Source organism: Dermochelys coriacea, chromosome 14 (genome assembly GCF_009764565.3).
Source record: "Dermochelys coriacea isolate rDerCor1 chromosome 14, rDerCor1.pri.v4, whole genome shotgun sequence".
Classification (NCBI taxonomy): Eukaryota; Metazoa; Chordata; order Testudines; family Dermochelyidae; genus Dermochelys; species Dermochelys coriacea.
This window is the reverse complement of record NC_050081.1, coordinates 35,781,042-35,801,444: the sequence shown is the minus strand read 5'-3', so window position 1 is coordinate 35,801,444 and position 20,403 is coordinate 35,781,042. Positions and strand designations below refer to the sequence as shown.

The following is a 20,403-nucleotide window of genomic DNA, read 5'->3' as shown; positions in this document are numbered from 1 at the left end:
CGGTGGGGTTGGCGTAAGCTTGAGCGTGACTGCGGGTGCCATCAGGAGAGGAATTAGTAAGGGTGAGACGGGGTTGCAGAGGAAGATCCAGGGATGAACGTGAACATGGTCAAGTTCAGGCTGAATATTGGACAACGTGCAGATCGTGAGATGGGAAAGTATCAGGCTGTGGAATCGTCTCCCAAGAGAACTGCCAGGAGTGGCTGCTCCATCACTTTGGAGTGTGGACACAAGACTGGACAAAAACCTGGAAAATGGCCTGCAGGGAGAAATCTTGCTCATGGGTAGCAGGTGAAACTTCCCCTGGGGAAGGCTAGCTCCCTGTCCCACCTCTTCCACCCACGGCCCTGCCCACTGCTCAACCCCCACTCCACCAGTTGCCGTGTCCCTCCTCTCCACCCTCTCCTCTGTGGAGGCATGGGGGAGTGCAGAGGGGAAAAGTGGGTGGGGGGTCTTGTGGGGGAAGGGTGGAGAAAAGGAGGGACATGGCCGGGACCTCCAGAGCAGGGGTGGAGTGAAGGAGAGGAGGGACTCCCCAGGCAGTGGTGGGCCCTCGGGGAAGGGGTGGAGCACAGACATGGCTTAGCCTCTCCTGGCCTATTATACCCACCACCTATGACCATGCCCTAGCCCTGGGAAGATGATACAGATGGTCTAACCATGCCTTTCCCCCTCAAAATTTATGATTCCTTGCAGTCCCTAGACAATCCACCACCTGTTCTTTGCAGTGTTGTTGTAGCCGGGCTGGTCTCAGGATATTAGAGAGACAAGGTGGAATTGATTGGGCCAACATCCAAAGAAGAGCCCTGTGTAGGTTGCAAGCTTGTCTCTCTCACCAACAGCAGTTACTCCAATCAAAGATATTATCTCCTCCACCACCTCTCTCTGTTTCACAACCCGGCGTTTCAGGAGAACACACCCTGCCATGGGCGGCAGGTATCATAGGCAGGGGGAGGCAATGCCTCCCCAAACAGCCTAGCGTGGCCCCTGCCCATGCTCTGCCTCCAGGCCAGGACCCCTCCTGCTGGTCTCAGCGCTCTGCCCTGGCCCAGGTTGGCTGGCCTGCCTCCCGCAGGGACTCAGAGTGGCTGGTGCTGGGGCCGTGCTGCCAGCTCCCTGGCGCTCCAGGGCTGGCCACTTGTCACACCAGAGCTGGAACCTTGCCCCCTGGCCGCCCGGTGCTGGGGCCAGGGGCAGTGGTGAGGAGCAAAAGGGAGGGGGAGGAGTGGCAGAAGGGGAGGAGTCTTGGGCACTAGGGGTGGGGCCAGGGGCTAGCCTCTCCCAATGGCCGGAGTCACCGGCCACCCCCTGAGCCCTGCACTTAGAGGAGGAAAATATTCTGTAGATTTCCATTAGCTCTAACTGCACTTAAGGGTTGGGTATCATTTTTCAAAACATGACCAGATGACTCTGTTTGGTAGTCCCTGGAAAGTCATATCCTCTCAATAGCAGGGTAGGTGGCACAAGAAGGGACTTAGACAATGGGGGTATAGTTCAGTGGTAGAGCATTTGACTGCAGATCAAGAGGTCCCTGGTTCAAATCCGGGTACCCCCTTGAAAGATTTTGGGGGGAGGGATAGCTCAGTGGTTTGAGCATTGGCCTGCTAAAACCAGGATTGTGAGTTCAATCCTTGAGGGGGGCCATTTAGGGATCTGGGGCAAAAATTGGGGATTGGTCCTGCTTTGAGCAGGGGGTTGGACTAGATGACCTCCTGAGGTCCCTTCCAATCCTGATAGTCTACGATTCTATGATTCTTGAGACCAGCCAGGGTAGAAGAAAAGCAAACCACCACAGCTTTCATTTGAATGGTGGGACTGAGGCTCTTCACATAACACACATTGAAGTGGGCACGGTCCACACAGATGTACAAGACTTGATGGCCAGAGATGCTAAGAACTCAGAGCTTCCACAGTCTCTTTGTTTATTTGCAGCTTCTTCGAGGCAATTTTTTTTCATAATTTTGAGCCGAAAAAAATCAGAATTTGGCAGTTTGGGGTTGATTTTTGTGTGTGGCAGTTTTGGGGCAAAACTTTTTCAAGTGTTGGCACCTTTTGGCTGAATATTTTTGTGTGTGTCTGAAAACTGAAAAATAAATCAGGTTTTCATTTTCTTTTAAGTCAAAATTTTCTGTGGAGAAAACAAACATCCCAATTTCCAGGCAGTTCTATTATTTGATCCTCTTCCCAGAAAATAAAAAAAAAATAAGGTAAACTCTTGTTAAAAAGCAGGAATCAGCATTCAGAGACTTCACAAGCACATCCTGAGCAGACAGATTGTAATCCCCGTTAGAGACAAACCAAACGTCTGCTCTGATCAGAGGCTGTACAGCCGAGTCAAAGGAGCCCTCGCAAAGCTGTAACAAATTGACCAAACACACAGCCCACCAGATCCCTTACCTCCAAGCACGGGTCTGCAGCTACTTCTCCGAAACTCCCTGATAGCCTTCTCAAGGGCGCTGGTTTGCAACTGGCTTATATACCTAGCCTCATAAATCCTCTGTTCCCAGCTCTCTCCCAGATTGCGAAACAAAATATATGTCCAGTTCGACAGCATTCCCCGCACACCTTTTTGAGTTGAAGTTTCTCTGGCAAAAGATCTCTCTGCGCTCAAGGGAGGAGGTGTTTCTGCCTGGTTCCTCTGAGCACTGGGTGATGCAGACTCAGCAGAATTTGTGCTCATGGTTTGTAAACACCAGATTTCATACACAATCCCAGTGATGCTGGAATACATTTAATAGTGGGGGTGCTGAAAGCCATCCCCCTTTCTCCTGTCTGTCCCCCATCCCCAAAGCTGGGGCTGAGAGCAGAGTCATTTCTCTGGAAGGGTGGGACATGGAAAGGGCTAAGGGGGCCAAGGATGGGGCCACAGCTGAGGGCAGGCATGGGGCCAGCAGCAGGACCCTGGGCATGGGGCTGACAGCCAGGAGGGGACTGGGAGCCAGCATGTGGGACTGGGACCAGAGCCTCGGGAGCAGGGCCAGCAGCCAGGACCCCACATGGGGGCCAGAAGTGGAGCCCGGCTGTGGGGCCAGCAGCTGGGACCCCACGAGGGGGCCCAGGAGCGGAGCCCCACATAAAACCCCTGCACCCCAAATCCCGCGCCTATGCACAATCTAGACAGCTGGGTGAAACAGCCACCTGTTGGAGTATTTTCCTCGATTCACAGAAGGCAGAACTCCTTCTGTGAAGTTCAGTTCCAATCTCCTCTTCACAGAAATGAACTGAGCCTTGAGCAAGGTTTCCTGGAATGGTCTTGTGCATGTCCTTTGGCTGATTGCATTGTGTCAATTTTAATCAGTCTTTAGGTCAGAGTTAGAGACTTTTGATGATTCAAATAAGAAGACCCCATGAGGCAGGGGGCCCTCATTGAGAGATCACTAGACTGGGCCTCAGGAGACCTGGGCTGTAGTCCCAGCTCTGCTTCCGGATGACCTTCCTGCCGCAGCTTCCACACATGTCAAACAGCAATGATGCTAATATCCTTTGCAAAGTGCTACATAAGAGCTAGATATTATCATTAAAGTGCGTGTGTTCCCCGAAGCTGGAAAAGCCACATTCACCCATGGCATAACTCCTTGGCAGCCAATGGGGTTATCGCTGGGATGCATCTGAGGAAATCCCTCCACGCAGATCAGAATGCAAACTCCTTGCTTTGCCTGAGAGGCCCATTGGCCATTGACCCTTGGAAAAAAGGGTTGATGGCCCATTGAAATCAACAGTGAGTCTTTCGACTGACCATCACAGGTGCTGGATCTTATCAATTAAATGGCACAATGACCTGATGTAAGGTAGGGAGACATGCTCTAAGTGAGTGCAATTACTATCATGTTGGCAACACTTGTGCGCCATCACTTGTGGATTTGGGGTGTGGCACTAGCATAACACATGCTCGTGATGGTGCAGGTGTAGCAAATACCAGATCTAGTGTAGACTGACCCCAAGAGACAACTTTAGGCTTCCCTGCATCCCCACAGAGAATGTTCCTACTAGGGAAAATCTCCATGCTATTGCAGTGCTTCTCAAACTGTGGGTCGGGTTGGGACCCCAAAGTGGGTCGCAACCCCATTTTAGTGGGGTTGCCAGGGCTGGCTTAGACTTGCTGGGTACTGGGGCCAAAGCCCAAGCTGAGCGCTTCCGCTCTGGGTGGCGGGGCTCAGGTTACAGGCCCCCTGCCTGGGACTGAAGCCCATGAACGGTGGGGCTTTGGCTTTGTTACCCGCACAAAATTCTCTGTTACTTGCTCACTCTAGAGCACCCCCTTTACCCAGTTCCTAGGGCTCAAGGCTTCCACCTTTACCTAGTCCCTAGGGTTCAAGGCGTAACCCTCTTAATTTAGGCACTCACTTTTATCCCGTTCCTAGGGCTCAGGCATAACCGTATTCTCTAGGGCACCCACCCTTAACCAGTTCCTAGGGCTCTGGCGTAACCCTGTCAATTTAAGCACCCATTCCCTCTGGGCTCCGGGCAGACACCCATTCCCTCTGGGCCCTAGGCTTAATCTTTTGTGGGCTTACGGGGTCTTTTACCAGTGAAAGAGCCTTACACAGTAATATCCTACTTAACATCTATTTATTAATAATTACCAAAACCAGAATACAATGCTACACACACAATGCACACCACTCCCAATAAGGCAGATGAACTTTTCTTGATGGCCAATCAGGATCAGGTCCATCTGGAGGACTCCAGTTTCTGCACGGTGTCATTGCCAAAGTGTTGAGGTCTGGCAGCTCTGATCTTTGGGGCTGTGTCTTGGAGTTGGTTCCCCAAAGAACTTCCTTTTGGACCCCAGTTTTTACAGTGAAACTTGAGTCCTGCTTAGCTGTACCTCAGCCAATCATTTTACTAAAATTTTACTAACCAATTCTAACAAAATTCTCTAACCAATCATAACTTAAAACCTTAATTAATTTATACCTAGCAAAATTAATTATATGGCAGACAGAAACAATCAAAGGACCAGACAGAGATCATGCAGATAAATAATAGGGAAGTAGCGACCATAATGACAAAACAATACAGAAATGAGGATTTCCCAACCACAACTACTGATAAGTGGTCTCTTGCCAGACAGGATGCCATCAAACTAAATTTTCTTTAACCATCTTAAGATCTGTTTCTTTATCTGGCGATAGTGGGTTCCATTGGGACAGGATCTCCTTCTTAACAACCTGATATTACATTGTTTTAATCTAATTTAGATGGAATGTGAGGATTTGACTTCCTGCTTCTCAGCTAACGGCTGCTGCTCTTTTAATCTGGCTGCGGACAAAGGCCATAGGCTTTCAGCCCTATGATAAGGCTATAAGCCAAACAATATGGCTACAGGAAAAGGCCTTATCCTTACAGTTCCACTCCCTGACCTGGGGTGCTAGGGCTCGGACAGGCTCAAGCTGTGGCCCCATTCATGGAGTCCTGTAGTAATTTTTGTTGTCAGAAGGGGGCAGAGACTAATGATTGTGAAGGGGCAGCTAAGGATCATTCACTGAAGGGTAGAAAATAGAGTTGGTCAAGAAATGTGGCTTTTTGTCTATTTGTTTGTTCCCCTTCCTCCTCCACTTGGGTTAATTTTACACAAAAAAGGGGGGAGGTTGCCTATGTTCTGAGTGGAGAATGTTGCCTTTTTGTAAAAACAACAACAACAAAAAAACACGCCATGAAAACCAGAAACCTCACCAGACAGCAAAACATTTCAGCTGAAAAATGCACCAGACCACACAGGATTTTGGCTAGCAGCATTGCTGAAAACTGGAAAACTTTCGATTTGGGGTGACAAAAAAAAATAAAGTAAATATTAGGAAAGCAAGCAGCCATTTTGTGCAAAAAAAAAAAATGAGTTTCATCAAAAATCCAATTTTCCAGTGAAAGGAGGTTTTGATGGAAATATGTGACCAACCCTAGTAAAAATCATCTCAAGAACATTGTGATTCTCATTAAAAAACTACAAAAAACCCTGGTAAAGACTGAGGCTGTATTGCAGACAGGCCAAATAAACAGGGATGGCTGACTGGGGACAGCAGCCATAGGCCCAATTTATAAGATGATGCAACATATTTGCATCTAGTTTTTGTCTAGGATCCAGTTCCCAGTGCAACAATACCTCATCTGGAAAGAACAATTGCATCTCCCTAGCCCTGCTAGTTTTTCCTGTCCCTAGTGCCACATACTTTCCCTGGGAGCTTTTACCAGTTTGAGGGCAGGGACCAATTGTCCTCTGAAAGATGTGAAAGGATAAGATCGAATCTCCCTCATTTGGAGCATCTTTTCCTGTGTTTTAGGGAGCCCCCAAGGATTAGAATTAGATGAAAAATGTGGGGCGGGAAGTTGCGTAAAAATGAAATGTCCACGTTATTTTCATTTCAAAGTGTTAGAACTCTGTTTTTCTCTCTCTCTCAGAAACTTTCTTGGAAATGATTGAGATCCAATAAAGTGAGTGGTAGGTTCTGCAAAATCAGGGGTATTTCTATCAAATACAGAAAAGCAGGGGAAAGGGACTTACATAAAGAACAAATACGACACATTTTAAACACAATTCCCCCACGAAATAAACCTGGCATGAGATACACACAGGTTTTATTCTGTTGTATCTCACTCACTTCACTTTTGTTTCATGTTGTTGCCATAATTTCTGGTGTATGCACCACACCGGCTGTTGGGTCCTTTGCCTAATTGCTTAAGCAGAAACCACAAGGTATGATGGATCATTGGCATTTGTCCTGTATTCTTCATGTACTTTAGTCTTTCTATCACACATTCGATTGGTCAGTAGGGAAAAAGAAAAAAAAAAAAAGAAAAAATCCTGGACTGGGGCTTTCAAGCATCTGCTGTGGATTCAAAATAAATGCGGAAACCAACCTTCTGCTTCCATTAATATACTGACCTCAAAAGGAGTCCCACACAGCAAACCAGAATGTGTTATAGGAACCCTTTTAATGACCAAGCATAGCGTACGTCTACACTGCCGTAAAAGACACGGAGCACAGCCGACCTGGGTCAGCTGACTGAGGCTTGCAGGGCTATCCAATTGCATTGTAGACATATGGGCTTGGGCCAGAGCCCGAGCTTTGAGATCCCACAAGAGGGGAGGGTCTCAGAGCCTGGTCCCACACATCTAGGCTGCAGTTCTATCCCTGCAGCTCAAGCGTGTGTCAATTAACCCGGGTTCTGAGACTTGGCGTTGTGGGTTTTTATCACAGTGTAGACATAAACCATAGAGTTTAGGCACTAAGGGACTAGGAAGGGCCCATTTCTCGATTACAATGAGGCAATTATATATAGGGGAAACTCAAGAGACTCTTGACTGTCCCCAAGCGAGCTCAGCCATGAAGGCATCTGAGTCTTGCTGCCTCTTGGGGAATTTCCCTACACACGCCCTGTCCCTGCACAGCCAGATTCCCCCAGGCTTTGCAACAGTGAGAGACATGGTCTGTCACCATGACAGAGAGACATACAAGGGCACTGGTGGGATGGCTGCTGTCTTGGCCAATGTATAGTTACACACAGCAGTGAGTGTAGATATAACTGGTCTTTCAATATGGAGTGTAGATACACATACCCTATGCACCACTGCAAGAGTGGGCAAGGCTGTAGTCCAGAATTAGAGCATCTACACAAGGAGCTACTATGGAACAGTTGTTCAGGCTACTTCCCAACGTAGACAAGCCCTTAGTCTTGGATACCAAGGAGCTGCCTTCTCTGCCACTGGGCAAGTATTTTGTGACTCATATTAAGACAGGTTTCAGAGTAACAGCTGTGTTAGTCTGAATCTGCAAAAAGAACAGGAGTACTTGTGGCACCTTAGAGACTAACAAATTTATTAGAGCATAAGCTTTCGTGAGCTACAGCCCACTTCATTGGATGTATAGAATGGAACATATAGTAAGAAGATATATATATATATATATATATACATACATACAGAGAAGGTGGAAGTTGCCATACAAACTGTAAGAGGCTAATTAATTAAGATGAGCTATTATCAACAAGGAAAAAAACTTTTGTAGTGATAATCAAGATGGCCCATTTAGACAGTTGACAAGAAGGTGTGAGGATACTTAACATGAGGAAATAGATTCAATATGTGTCAATGACCCAGCCACTCCCAGTCTCTATTCAAACCCAAGTTAATGATATCTAGTTTGCATATTAATTCAAGCTCAGCAGTTTCTTGTTGGAGTCTGTTTTTGAAGCTTTTCTGTTGCAAAATTGCCACCCTTAAGTCTTTCACTGAGTGGCCAGAGAGGTTGAAGTGCTCTCCTACCGGTTTTTGAATGTTATGATTCCTGATGTCAGATTTGTGTCCATTTATTCTTTTGCATAGAGATTGTCCGGTTTGGCCAATGTATATGGCAGAGGGGCATTGCTGGCACATGATGGCATATATCACATTGGTAGATGTGCAAGTGAATGAGCCCCTGATGTGATTAGGTCCTATGATGTGTGTCACTTGAATAAATATATGGACAGAGTTGGAATTGGACTTTGTTGCAAGGATAGGTTCCTGGCTCAGTATTTTTGTTGTGTGGTGTGTAGTTGCTAGTGAGTATTTGCTTCAGGTTGGGGGCTGTCTGTAAGCAAGGACTGGCCTGTCTCCCAAGATCTGTGAGAGTGATGGGTCGTCCTTCAGGATAGGTTGTAGATCCTTGATGATGCGTTGGAGAGGTTTTAGTTGGGGGCTGAAGGTGATGGCTAGTGGCGTTCTGTTATTTTCTTTGTTGGGCCAGTCATGGTGTAGGTGACTTCTAGGTACTCTTCTGGCTCTGTCAATCTGTTTCTTCACTTCAGCAGGTGGGTATTGTAGTTGTAGGAATGCATGATAGAGATCTTGTAGGTGTTTGTCTCTGTCTGAGGGGTTGGAGCAAATGCGGTTATATCATAGAGCTTGGCTGTAGACAATGGATTGTGTGATCGTATGATCTGGATGAAAGCTAGAGGCATGTAGGTAGGAATAGCGGTCAGTCGGTTTCCGATATAGGGTGGTGTTTATGTGACCATCGTGTATTAGCACCGTAGTGTCCAGAAAGTGGATCTCTTGTGTGGACTGGTCCAGGCTGAGTTTGATGGTGGGATGGAAATTGTTGAAATCATGGTGGAATTCCTCAAGGGCTTCTTTTCCATGGTTCCAGATGATGAAGATGTCATCAATGTAGTGCAAGTAGAGTAGAGGCATTAGGAGACGAGAGCTGAGGAAGCGTTGTTCTAAGTCAGTCATAAAAATGTTGGCATACTGTGGGGCCATGCGGGTACCCATCGCAGTGCCGCTGATTTGAAGGTATACATTGTCCCCAAATGTGAAATAGTTATGGGTGAGGACAAAGTCACAAAGTTCAGCCACCAGGTTAGCCGTGACATTATCGGGGATACTGTTCCTGACGGCTTGTAGTCCATCTTTGTGTGGAATGTTGGTGTAGAGGGCTTCTACATCCATAGTGGCCAGGATGGTGTTTTCTGGAATCACCGATGGATTGTAGTTTCCTCAGTAACTCATTGGTGTCTGGAAGATAGCTGGACTTGCTGGTAGCGTAGGTCCTGAGGAGAGAGTCCACAAATCCAGACAATCCTGCTGTTAGGGTGCCAATGCCTGAGATGATGCGGCATCCAGGATTTCCAGGTTTATGGATCTTGGGTAGCAAATAGAATACCCCTGGTTGGGGTTCTAGGCATGTGTCTGCACAGATCTCTTCCTGTGCTTTTTCAGGGAGTTTCTTGAGCAGATGGTGTAGTTTTTTTTGGTAATCCACAGTGGGATCAGAGGATAATGGCCTATTGAATGTGGAGTTAGAGAGCTGCCTAGCTGCCTCTTGTTCATATTGCAACTTATTCATGATGACAACAGCACCTCCTTGGAAGACAGTTGGTCTTCATCTCCCTCTAGTCACTAGTCTATTTACTACACCCATTAAAAAGCCTAGTCCTTTAGTACCCAGTGTTAGCGGCTGGTGTTTTAGAGTTGAAGGACTCAGGTTCAAACCTCACTATTTCCATAATTTAACCACAGGTCCCTACAGTGGAAGCTTTTGTAGAAGCTGCTCTTCCATCCCCGCTTCTCCGCTGGGGCTGCTTTCAGAACAGAGACAGAGCAGGAAAGGGAAGATGAGGAAGCCACTATATTCAGTCCCCTGTGTTGACGTCCCGCCCAGCTCTCCAGCCGCACACAGACAGGGAGAATGGAGGAGACTGTGCCTGTGAGCGGGCATACAGAGTCCTCTATAGTCCAGAGAAGAAATGACACATTTTAGATACACTACTCAGCTGGTAGAAGAAGTAGTCCTAGTATCAACTCCAGCCCTGGAGGAGAAAGGAAGTGGCCATTTCTCTGAATGCTGGTATTTAAAGCAGCACGTCAATGTCTACTGGAACTAGAGCATCAGCGTTAAGGCACTTTGGGTGCTGTTTCTATTCAGTGTGTGTGTGTGTGTGTGTGTGTGTGTGTGTGTGTGTGTGTGTGTGTGTGTGTGTGTGTGTGTGTGAGAGAGAGAGAGAGAGATGGCTGTTTGTGTGATCGTAGCTTGTGATTTTGTAATATTTCTATTTGTATTTTTATGGTGGGTCTTATTTTGATATGAACGTAGCAGCTTTAGCTGGAAAGTAATTAAAGGGGTTTGGGGTTTTTTTGAGGGGGACTGGAAGAAAAAGTTCCACAAGGGAACTTACCCTTTTATATGATCTCATCGTTGTAATAATTTCTTTCTCCAGGTTAGGTGGCTAAGGATCTGGTGGCTGGAACAGGTGAAAGAGACAAAATTAGTATATTATAATTCTGTATACTGTATTGTAATAGCCCACAGAAGTCCCAGGGGCTAGATCACATAAAAAATCCCCATGGAAAATGTTGGCTTTTCATCTCCCATTTTCCCCCATATTTTTCTTTTTGTTTTGTTTTTCAGCAACCAAAAATTCTCAGCGAAAAACTGCTGAAAAACAAACAAAAAAAAAATAAACCAAAAGTTTAGCAACAATTTTTTTAAAAAATTGTGTCTAATTTTTTTTTTTCAGTTTCCTGATTGGAAATTGAATTTTTTTCAGTTAAATTAGACAAATTCTGATATTGAAAATAATATATTAAAAAAATCAAAATATATTTTGAGGGAAATTGTTTTGACCAGCCCAACCAGAGCCCCCGTGTTAAGCTCTTAGGACAAACACATCAGGAAAAGACAACCTCCACTTCTCAAAATTTACAATCTCAATAGACATCTAGAGACAAGTGGATACAGTAAAGGATTAGTGAAGGAGCACAAGTGAACCATAAGATTTCCTGTTGCCTGGCCCAATTTTATGGCGATATTTTTAAAAATGTGGTTAAGATATTCTCTTAAAAGGAGATTGAACATTTTCAATCAAAATTGGGGTTTTTTTTTTAATTGAAAATTGGGTTTTGGCCAAAAAAAACCCAGCAAAAGTTGAAAAATCAAATGCCTGAAAACCAAAATATGAAAACTGAAAAATTTCCATGCGGAAACATTTCCATAGTATCTCAAATGGAGCAGTCCAGAGAGAGACCCGTTGTATAGAGGTGGAGAGGTGAAAGTTAGAGTCCGTGAGACCCCCCCTCGGCCAGCCCCGTCTTAGCAGGAGTCCATAGCCGGGAATCTCATTCTCCCTCCAGCCACTAGTTCACTAATTTCGTATTGGAGAGACCTGATAGAAAACTAGCTGAGCCGGAACCCGACCCCAGCATGTATTTGCTGCTCTGCTGATGGACCTGGCTGAAAATTTACCGTATTGTCGCCAGACCTCTTTGTCTTCCGTATATACTGCTCTATAGGCGCACAGCCTTTCAGTCGCCCGGGCTTGTGCCTATATTTGCTCCACCCAGCAGCAGTAGAATCTCCTTTTTGGGTGAACTTTGAACCCAAGGAGTGAAGGGGCAAGAATGTAGCAGACAGCTCTTGTGTGCTATCAACGCCAAGTGAATCGCTATCGGGCAGAGCAACCAACCTACATCTTCGTAGAAAGGTTGATCTCCTCTAGCTATATGCTAGTATATTCTCAATGATTTAAACAGAAGAGCGCCATATTTAAATGGTTTTAATTGTTTAAGTTCAAACTACTTCCAACAAAGTCTGATGTCAAGCCAAAAATCTGGGAAAATGAGAAGGTAAGGGGGGGAAAGTATCCAGAAAAGGAGACATACAACAACAGGGGCTCTCTCTGGTCAAAGGTTTTGAGACCTAGGTGCCTACAGTTAAAGTCTTAAATACATTAGTAAACTCCAAAAATCTGTAGGCTCCCCATCCCCCCAAAAAAGTTCTAAGTTATCAGCAGCACCTATTCACCACAGGAGTAGCTGTTGGGTGGACAGTGGTTTTAGAATCAGGACACCTGTTCAGGCACCTAGGAATAGATTTAGAAATCTAATTTCAGACATAGAGAGAGAGAGAGAGAGAGATTAGATTAAATAATTTTCCCCCAAACAAGTTAATTGTTTAATAAAGGACAGGGGTGACAAAGGTTAAAAAAATCCATTATTTGACCCCTGCAAAAGAAGCCACATGGCTCTTTTGTACAGATGGCAAGTGCTGATCAAAACGTCTATTTTCTGTCAACGTAAAACTGTACCAAGAGTCAAAAGGCCAGTGATCAGAACTGCACTGAACTAGTTCTTGCTACATCTATGATTCACATGTAAAAAGTGAAAATAAAATGATTTTTTTTAAATATGGGAAAACAAGATAACTTCCAACACGCTAGACATTCTCCAATGGAAATTTAAATCGTAAATATTCTGACTTTTATAAAGCTTTGTTGGAATCGTAGAGGATCAAACTGCTTTGTTAAGAGTGGGCTAATCTAAGAAGAAAGTTTGCGACAACACTAGATTATATCAATTATGCCGCCTTCTCAGTAGCAGATAGTGAATAAAGAGAGCCGTCATGTTCAAGCTGTCAGACTGGACGCGCGAACGAGGAGTGGCTAGAAAAAGGGAGGACCGAAGAGTTTTCAGTCTTCATTCAGGTCGGCCAACAGTCTATATAAAGAGGAACTCCGAGCGGGCTGGTGTCTTTTTATGTTGGTCAGAAACAAGAAGGTGAATGAGGATGTTTGCGCGTGTGCCGAAGAAAGGGGGGAAGAAGCTGGCCGCGGAGGGTGTGAAGAAAGGTGATAAGAAGCGTAAGAGGAGTCGCAGAGAGTCGTATTCGATTTATGTTTACAAGGTGTTGAAGCAGGTGCATCCGGACACGGGCATTTCTTCCAAAGCCATGAGTATTATGAATTCCTTCGTGAGCGATCTCTTCGAGCGCATCGCTGTAGAGGCGTCGCGCTTGGCTTTGTATAATAAAAGATCAACTATTAGTTCTAGAGAGATCCAGACTGCGGTTCGCCTGCTCTTGCCTGGGGAGTTGGCGAAGCATGCTGTGTCGGAAGGCACTAAGGCTGTCACCAAATATACCAGCTCTAAGTAAAGCCTTTCGTGTTATGGTTGTGCTAAGGTGAAACCATCCACCGAATTAAGACCCAAAGGCCCTTTTAAGGGCCACCCATTTTTTCACATAAAAGAGCTGCTCATAGTAAGGAAAAAGAAAAGGAGTATCCATGGCACCTTAGAGACTAACAAATTTATTAGAGCATAAGCTTTCGTGAGCTACAGCTTACTTTATCGGATGCATTTGGTGGAAAAAGCAGAGGAGAGATTTATATACACACACACACACACAGAGAACATGAAACAATGGGTTTATCATACACACTGTAAGGAGAGTGATCACTTAAGATAAGCCATCACCAGCAGCAGGGGGGGGGGGGAAGGAGGAAAACCTTTCATGGTGACAAGCAAGGTAGGCTAATTCCAGCAGTTAACAAGAATATCAGAGGAACAGTGGGAGGGAGAAATACCATGGGGAAATAGTTTTACTTTGTGTAATGACTCATCCATTCCCAGTCTCTATTCAAGCCTAAATTAATTGTATCCAGTTTGCAAATTAATTCCAATTCAGCAGTCTCTCCTTGGAGTCTGTTTTTGAAGCTTTTTTGTTGAAGGATAGCCACTCTTAGGTCTGTGATCGAGTGACCAGAGAGATTGAAGTGTTCTCCAACTGGTTTTTGAATGTTATAATTCTTGATGTCTGATTTGTGTCCATTCATTCTTTTACGTAGAGACTGTCCAGTTTGGCCAATGTACATGGCAGAGGGGCATTGCTGGCACATGATGGCATATATCACATTGGTAGATGCGCAGGTGAATGAGCCTCTGATAGTGTGGCTGATGTGATTAGGCCCTATGATGGTATTGCCTGAATAGATATGTGGACAGAGTTGGCAAGGGGCTTTGTTGGGTTAGTGGTTCTGTTGTGTGGTGTGTGGTTGCTGGTGAGTATTTGCTTCAGATTGGGGGGCTGTCTGTAAGCAAGGACTGGTCTGTCTCCCAAGATCTGTGAGAGTGATGGGTCGTCCTTCAGGATAGGTTGTAGATCCTTGATGATGCGTTGGAGAGATTTTAGTTGGGGGCTGAAGGTGATGGCTAATGGCGTTCTGTTTTCTTTGTTGGGCCTGTCCTGTAGTAGGTGACTTCTGGGTACTCTTCTGGCTCTGTCAATCTGTTTCTTCACTTCAGCAGGTGGGTATTGTAGTTGTAGGAATGCATGATAGAGATCTTGTAGGTGTTTGTCTCTGTCTGAGGGGTTGGAGCAAATGCGGTTATATCGTAGCGCTTGGCTGTAGACAATGGATCGAGTGCATTAGGGGACGAGAGCTGAGGAAGCGTTGTTCTAAGTCAGCCATAAAAATGTTGGCATACTGTGGGGCCATGCGGGTACCCATCGCAGTGCCACTGATTTGAAGGTATACATTGTCACCAAATGTGAAATAGTTATGGGTCAGGACAAAGTCACAAAGTTCAGCCACCAGGTTAGCCGTGACAGTATCAGGGATACTGTTCCTGACGGCTTGTAGCCCATCTTTGTGTGGAATGTTGGTGTAGAGGCTTCTACATCCATAGTGGCTAGGATGGTGTTTTTAGGAAGATCACCAATGGACTGTAGTTTCCTCAGGAAGTCAGTGGTGTCTCGAAGATAGCTGGGAGTGCTGGTAAGGAAGGGCCTGAGGAGGGAGTCTACATAGCCAGACAATCCTGCTGTCAGGGTGCCAATGCCTGAGATGATGGGGCGTCCAGGATTTCCAGGTTTATGGATCTTGGGTAGCAGATAGAATACCCCAGGTCGGGGCTCCAGGGGTGTGTCTGTGCAAGGATTCTGGGTGGACTCCTCCTGAAGGTCGAAACAGCAGCCTGGATTTCTACATAGACTGCTTCCGCCGACGTGCACGAGCTGAAATTGTGGAAAAGCAGCATCGCTTACCCCATAACCTCAGCCATGCAGAACACAGTGCCATCCACAGCCTCAGAAACAACTCTGACATCATAATCAAAAAGGCTGACAAAGGAGGTGCTGTCGTCATCATGAATAGCGCTACGATATAACCGCATTTGCTTCAACCCCTCAGACAGAGACAAACACCTACAAGATCTCTATCATGCATTCCTACAACTACAATACCCACCTGCTGAAGTGAAGAAACAGATTGACAGAGCCTGAAGAGTACCCAGAAGTCACCTACTACAGGACAGGCCCAACAAAGAAAACAACAGAACGCCACTAGCCATCACCTTCAGCCCCCAACTAAACCTCTCCAACGCATCATCAAGGATCTACAACCTATCCTGAAGGACGACCCATCACTCTCACAGATCTTGGGAGACAGACCAGTCCTTGCTTACAGACAGCCCCCCAATCTGAAGCAAATACTCACCAGCAACCATACACCACACAACAGAACCACTAACCCAGGAACCTATCCTTGCAACAAAGCCCGTTGCCAACTCTGTCCACATATCTATTCAGGGGATACCATCATAGGGCCTAATCACATCAGCCACACTATCAGAGGCTCGTTCACCTGCGCATCTACCAATGTGATATATGCCATCATGTGCCAGCAATGCCCCTCTGCCATGTACATTGGCCAAACTGGACAGTCTCTATGTAAAAGAATGAATGGACACAAATCAGACGTCAAGAATTATAACATTCAAAAACCAGTTGGAGAACACTTCAATCTCTCTGGTCACTCGATCACAGACCTAAGAGTGGCTATCCTTCAACAAAAAAGCTTCAAAACAGACTCCAAGGAGAGACTGCTGAATTGGAATTAATTTGCAAACTGGATACAATTAACTTAGGCTTGAATAGAGACTGGGAATGGATGAGTCATTACACAAAGTAAAACTATTTCCCCATGGTATTTCTCCCTCCCACCCCCCCCCCCCACTGTTCCTCTGATATTCTTGTTAACTGCTGGAATTAGCCTACCTTGCTTGTCACCATGAAAGGTTTTCCTCCTTTCCCCCCCCCCCCCTGCTGCTGGTGATGGCTTATCTTAAGTGATCACTCTCCTTACAGTGTATATGATAAACCCATTGTTTCATGTTCTCTGTGTGTGTGTGTGTATATAAATCTCTCCTCTGCTTTTTCCACCAAATGCATCCGATGAAGTGAGCTGTAGCTCACGAAAGCTTATGCTCTAATAAATTTGTTAGTCTCTAAGGTGCCACAAGTCCTCCTTTTCTTTTTGCGAATACAGACTAACACGGCTGCTACTCTGAAACCTGATAGTAAGGAAAGTAGACTAGTCAGATCAGTTACTGATCGAGATTTCAACAGTTAATTGTTCATCATTCGTGATTATAGAAGTTGGATAAAAGCAGTATTGGGGAAGGAAACTGGTAAAAAAGTTGTTTCTTAATCTGTCCACATAAGAATCTTTCGTGGAAATTAGGTGTAGTTTATAAAACGAGGTTTACGTGCTATAAATTCTTTGCATAGTAGATATTCTGACCGTTTAATAATTTTGCCTTTTGTACTGAAATACAGGAATCAAGCGCAGCTACAGATTATTTTTTTTAGACACGCCAACTTGCTTTTATGAATATTGCAAACTCTTGAAACGTTTTCATTCGCAAAGGACTTGGAGACTAAGGAGTCTTCATTTCCCAAAGACTGGAAAAGCAGCAGCCCCAAAGCTATAACGAAGCAAAAACACCACAAGCCGAAATGAAAGGGGATGGGGAAGTAATAATGTATAAACTGTTTTCATCTTCTCCAAAATAACCTGAAGCCACCTGGCTCTTTCTCTCTCTACCCCTTCCCAGCCCTATGCTAACAAAATCCGCTGATAAAATTTGTCTGAAATGGTTCGCAAAAAGAAAAGGAGTACTTGTGGCACCTTGGAGACAAACAAATTTATTAGAGCATAAGCTTTCGTGAGCTACAGCTCACTTCATCGGATGCATTTGGTGGTGCTTCTGATGAAGTGAGCTGTAGCTCACGAAAGTTTATGCTCAAATAAATTTGTTAGTCTCTAAGGTGCCACAAGTGCTCCTTTTCTTTATGGGGATTTAGGTTGTTTCCAGACTACTTGTACGTTTCTTCCACCTGTTACATCACATTCTGAGAAAGTTGTGAAGAATTCTGGGGTTTAAATTTTTCATAGTTCGATACACACAACTCCTATGTTTTCTGGTCACTTGCTCACCATATCTGCTGTGGGGGTTTTCACACTCGTTCCCGTCAGACATTGAGAGAGGTTCCATCAAATTTAACAGTATAGCAAACCTGATCGCATATCTCGTCTCTTTGTAAAGGACGGGGCAGGCAGATCTGAAAGCCTATTTCTGGTTTCCGAGCGCACCCACTATTTTCTGCTGAAATCAAAAAGGAGATTTACCAGAGCGAGCAATGCAGTATTTGGTCCTAAACAATGCACATCAAGGCCTTCGTGCTTAAAGCTCTTCTGGAAATGGTTTGGGGTGGCTCTTAAAAGAGCCGTTGTTGTTTCGTTGCGGTGAATCAATGGATCTGTTAAGATTTCCGCTGGGGAGCCATTGCCCCGCGAGCAGAGGAAACCGCAGAAGTCTTGTCAGCTCCTTTGCCTTCGGCCACGTTCCTCATCTTCCCGGGGGCCTTTGTCCCCGTGCCTTTGTTTTTCTTCTTGGTCTTTTTAGCTTCCTGGTTGGCAGGCGGCTTTTTATCTGCTTGTCTCTTCTGCTTTGCCGGCTTCTTGGCCTCCTTGGTCTTGGGCAGCTGCAGAACGAGCTGCGTTTTGCCGACGCCTGGTTCTTTGCAGAGCTTGTAAGAGCCGGGAGCCCCCGTCACTCCAGGCACCTTGCACAGGATGTTGTTGGTAACCAGCTTCCTGAGCGCCGCTTTGATGCGGCTTTTGTTCCTCTGGACGTCGACTCCCGTCGCCGCCAGTTGCTTCTCGATGGCCATTAGGGAGAAGCTCTTGCGGCTCTTGGAGAAATCCACGCTCCACAGGATAAGGTGGGCAAAAGCCGGCCGCTGTCTTCGAGGCGGCTGTTTCCTTCTCTTCTTTTTCCTTTGGCTGGCTGGAGCTGGAACTGCAGCGGGAGCTTCAGCTGTGGTTTGCGCTGCATTCATCTCAGTCTAGAGGGGGCGCCGCTTCTCCAGCCACCAGCACCGCTCCGCTTCCTATTCCTTGGAAGCCTATTGGCTCGCTGCTCCAGGCGCTGCTCTCGCCGCTCAAGCCGCCGACTGGAAGCCAGGGCTGCTGCCCGCGGCTAATTGTAGCCTGGACCCGGACGCAACCGAATCAACCTCCCGGCCCTCCTGCCTCCGCCGCTCTAGGTTGCCCTCCAAAGTGTGTCTCTGTAGCACCGAGAACCCGAGTTTCTAAGAGCCCAGGAGTCCTCCTGTCATTCCACAACAGAGATCTTGTCGAGATCTGGAGGGTGTTTCATTTTCTGGCGATGGTGTTAAGGAATGAACCTTCTGCTGAGGGGCGGGGGGAGACAGAGAGAAAATAAAACCACCAAAGCCTCGCACACATCTCCAGCGCTACACTCAGACGGGACCAGTGTTTGATATTTTTTCTCCTAACGAATGTTAAAATTTGCAGCCTTACCTCCGACAGAAAGAGGAACAGGGATGAATGAACAAAACAACCTATGAAGGAATTCAATAGATGATTTTGTGGGGTAGGGAGGAATAGTTTTTAAATTAAGCTGGTGAATTTATCAGTCAAGACGATCAGGGATCCAACCCCATGCTCTAGGTGTCCCTAAACCTCTGACGGCCAGATGCTGGGACTGGTAGACTGGATAGATCTCAAGGTAATTGCCTTGTTCTGTCTATTCCTTCTGAAGCATCTGGCATTGGCCACTTCAGAAAACAGGCTATTGGGATAGATGGACCATTGGTCTGGCCCACTGTGCTCATTTGTATTGATGGTAGAACATGACAGTTTTAGGAAGGAAAAAAAGAGATCGAGAAACAAAAGGGGCTCTCTCACTGGTTTGTTCAGGATCCTCATTCTCATTGGTTCAGGGGAGTTGGACTCCTACTAGCCAATCAGGATGGAGGAACTGTTCGGCTCTAAGTTTATAACAAAAGTCACTCAACCATTCCGTTTTGTTGAGAGAAGAAAGCGGTCCTATTGTTGCTGGGTGATAGATGGCTGCTTGTAAGGAAAGGAAGTTGTTTGGGTGGGACTACGGTTCTCTGTGGGTAGGCTGAAAAGCTGCTCCATGAGATGTAGTAGAAATGTTGCCTTTAGATAATTTGGTTGGTGTGCTGAAGTATCTGAGGACTAAGAATCTTCTATTAGCAGAGAATGAGTCCTGGGAACAGTGTGAAAAGCCTAAATGTTCTGCATCCTCCATAGTTTGCTGTCTACAAAGATTGAAGAGCTGAACAAGCTCTTGTGGGGTCTTGCCCAACATTGAAGCTGTGTTTTTGTGTGAGAAAATACCACCCAGTAACAGTAGTAACTAACACGGAATGTAGTATCAAGAACTAAGGCTGTGTCTTGTTTTTGCCTTCCTAACACCTTTATGGGAACGGGCATATCAAATTCTCCCTGACATAGATAGCCCCACTCTTCATTCTAGCCAGCTATTGTTAGCTATTTCTTTATTGATCTGTATGATCTTCATGATAGAAAACACTCCAGAGGAAGCACTGATTACAGGTAATGCATATTCCACCTGATTGCAATGCATATAATTCCATAGTGGGTGCACACAACAAAATAAGAATTAGTCTCAGTATGTGGTCAGCTAAGAAGTATACAGCTCCACTGGGTATCTATGTCTATGGGATATGTTCATTTACACATTTCTGAAAATTTGTTCGTTAAATGAGAAATGTTTACGTACATAAATGGGAGATTTTCAAAGGCATACATGGCAGTTAAACTCAGTCAGAGTTGGGAGTCTTCATTAGAATTAGGCTATTCCAGTTAGGCCTAATTGCTATTGGTGACTTTGAAACTTTTTAAAAGTGTACAAGGACAAAAGGATGCAGAGTTACAGGAGAATTAAGCAAAAACAACGAAGCACCTTAGAGACTAACAAATTTTATTTGGGTATAAGCTTTCCTGTGCTGAAAC

General features: G+C 45.7%; 3 protein-coding genes and 1 non-coding gene across 7 annotated transcripts in view; 2 read left to right on the top strand and 2 right to left on the bottom strand.

Moving 5' to 3' along the window:
- LOC119842642 (zinc finger protein 239-like) overlaps window positions 1-20,403 on the bottom strand; it is a 1,225,455-nt gene that overhangs the window by 120,385 nt on the left and 1,084,667 nt on the right. The gene's annotated exons all lie outside the window — the stretch shown is intronic.
- The window catches only part of LOC119843367 (zinc finger protein 664-like), a 1,158,238-nt gene that overhangs the window by 202,034 nt on the left and 935,801 nt on the right, over window positions 1-20,403 (bottom strand). The gene's annotated exons all lie outside the window — the stretch shown is intronic.
- On the top strand, window positions 1,484-1,555 carry TRNAC-GCA. Its single transcript has one exon. It is a non-coding gene; the product is annotated as a tRNA-Cys (tRNA).
- LOC119843377 (histone H2B 7-like) lies at window positions 13,013-13,481 on the top strand. Its single transcript, XM_038372627.2, has one exon. It carries the CDS (start codon window positions 13,035-13,037, stop codon window positions 13,404-13,406), a length of 372 nt encoding a protein of 123 aa, XP_038228555.1. The 5' UTR covers window positions 13,013-13,034; the 3' UTR covers window positions 13,407-13,481.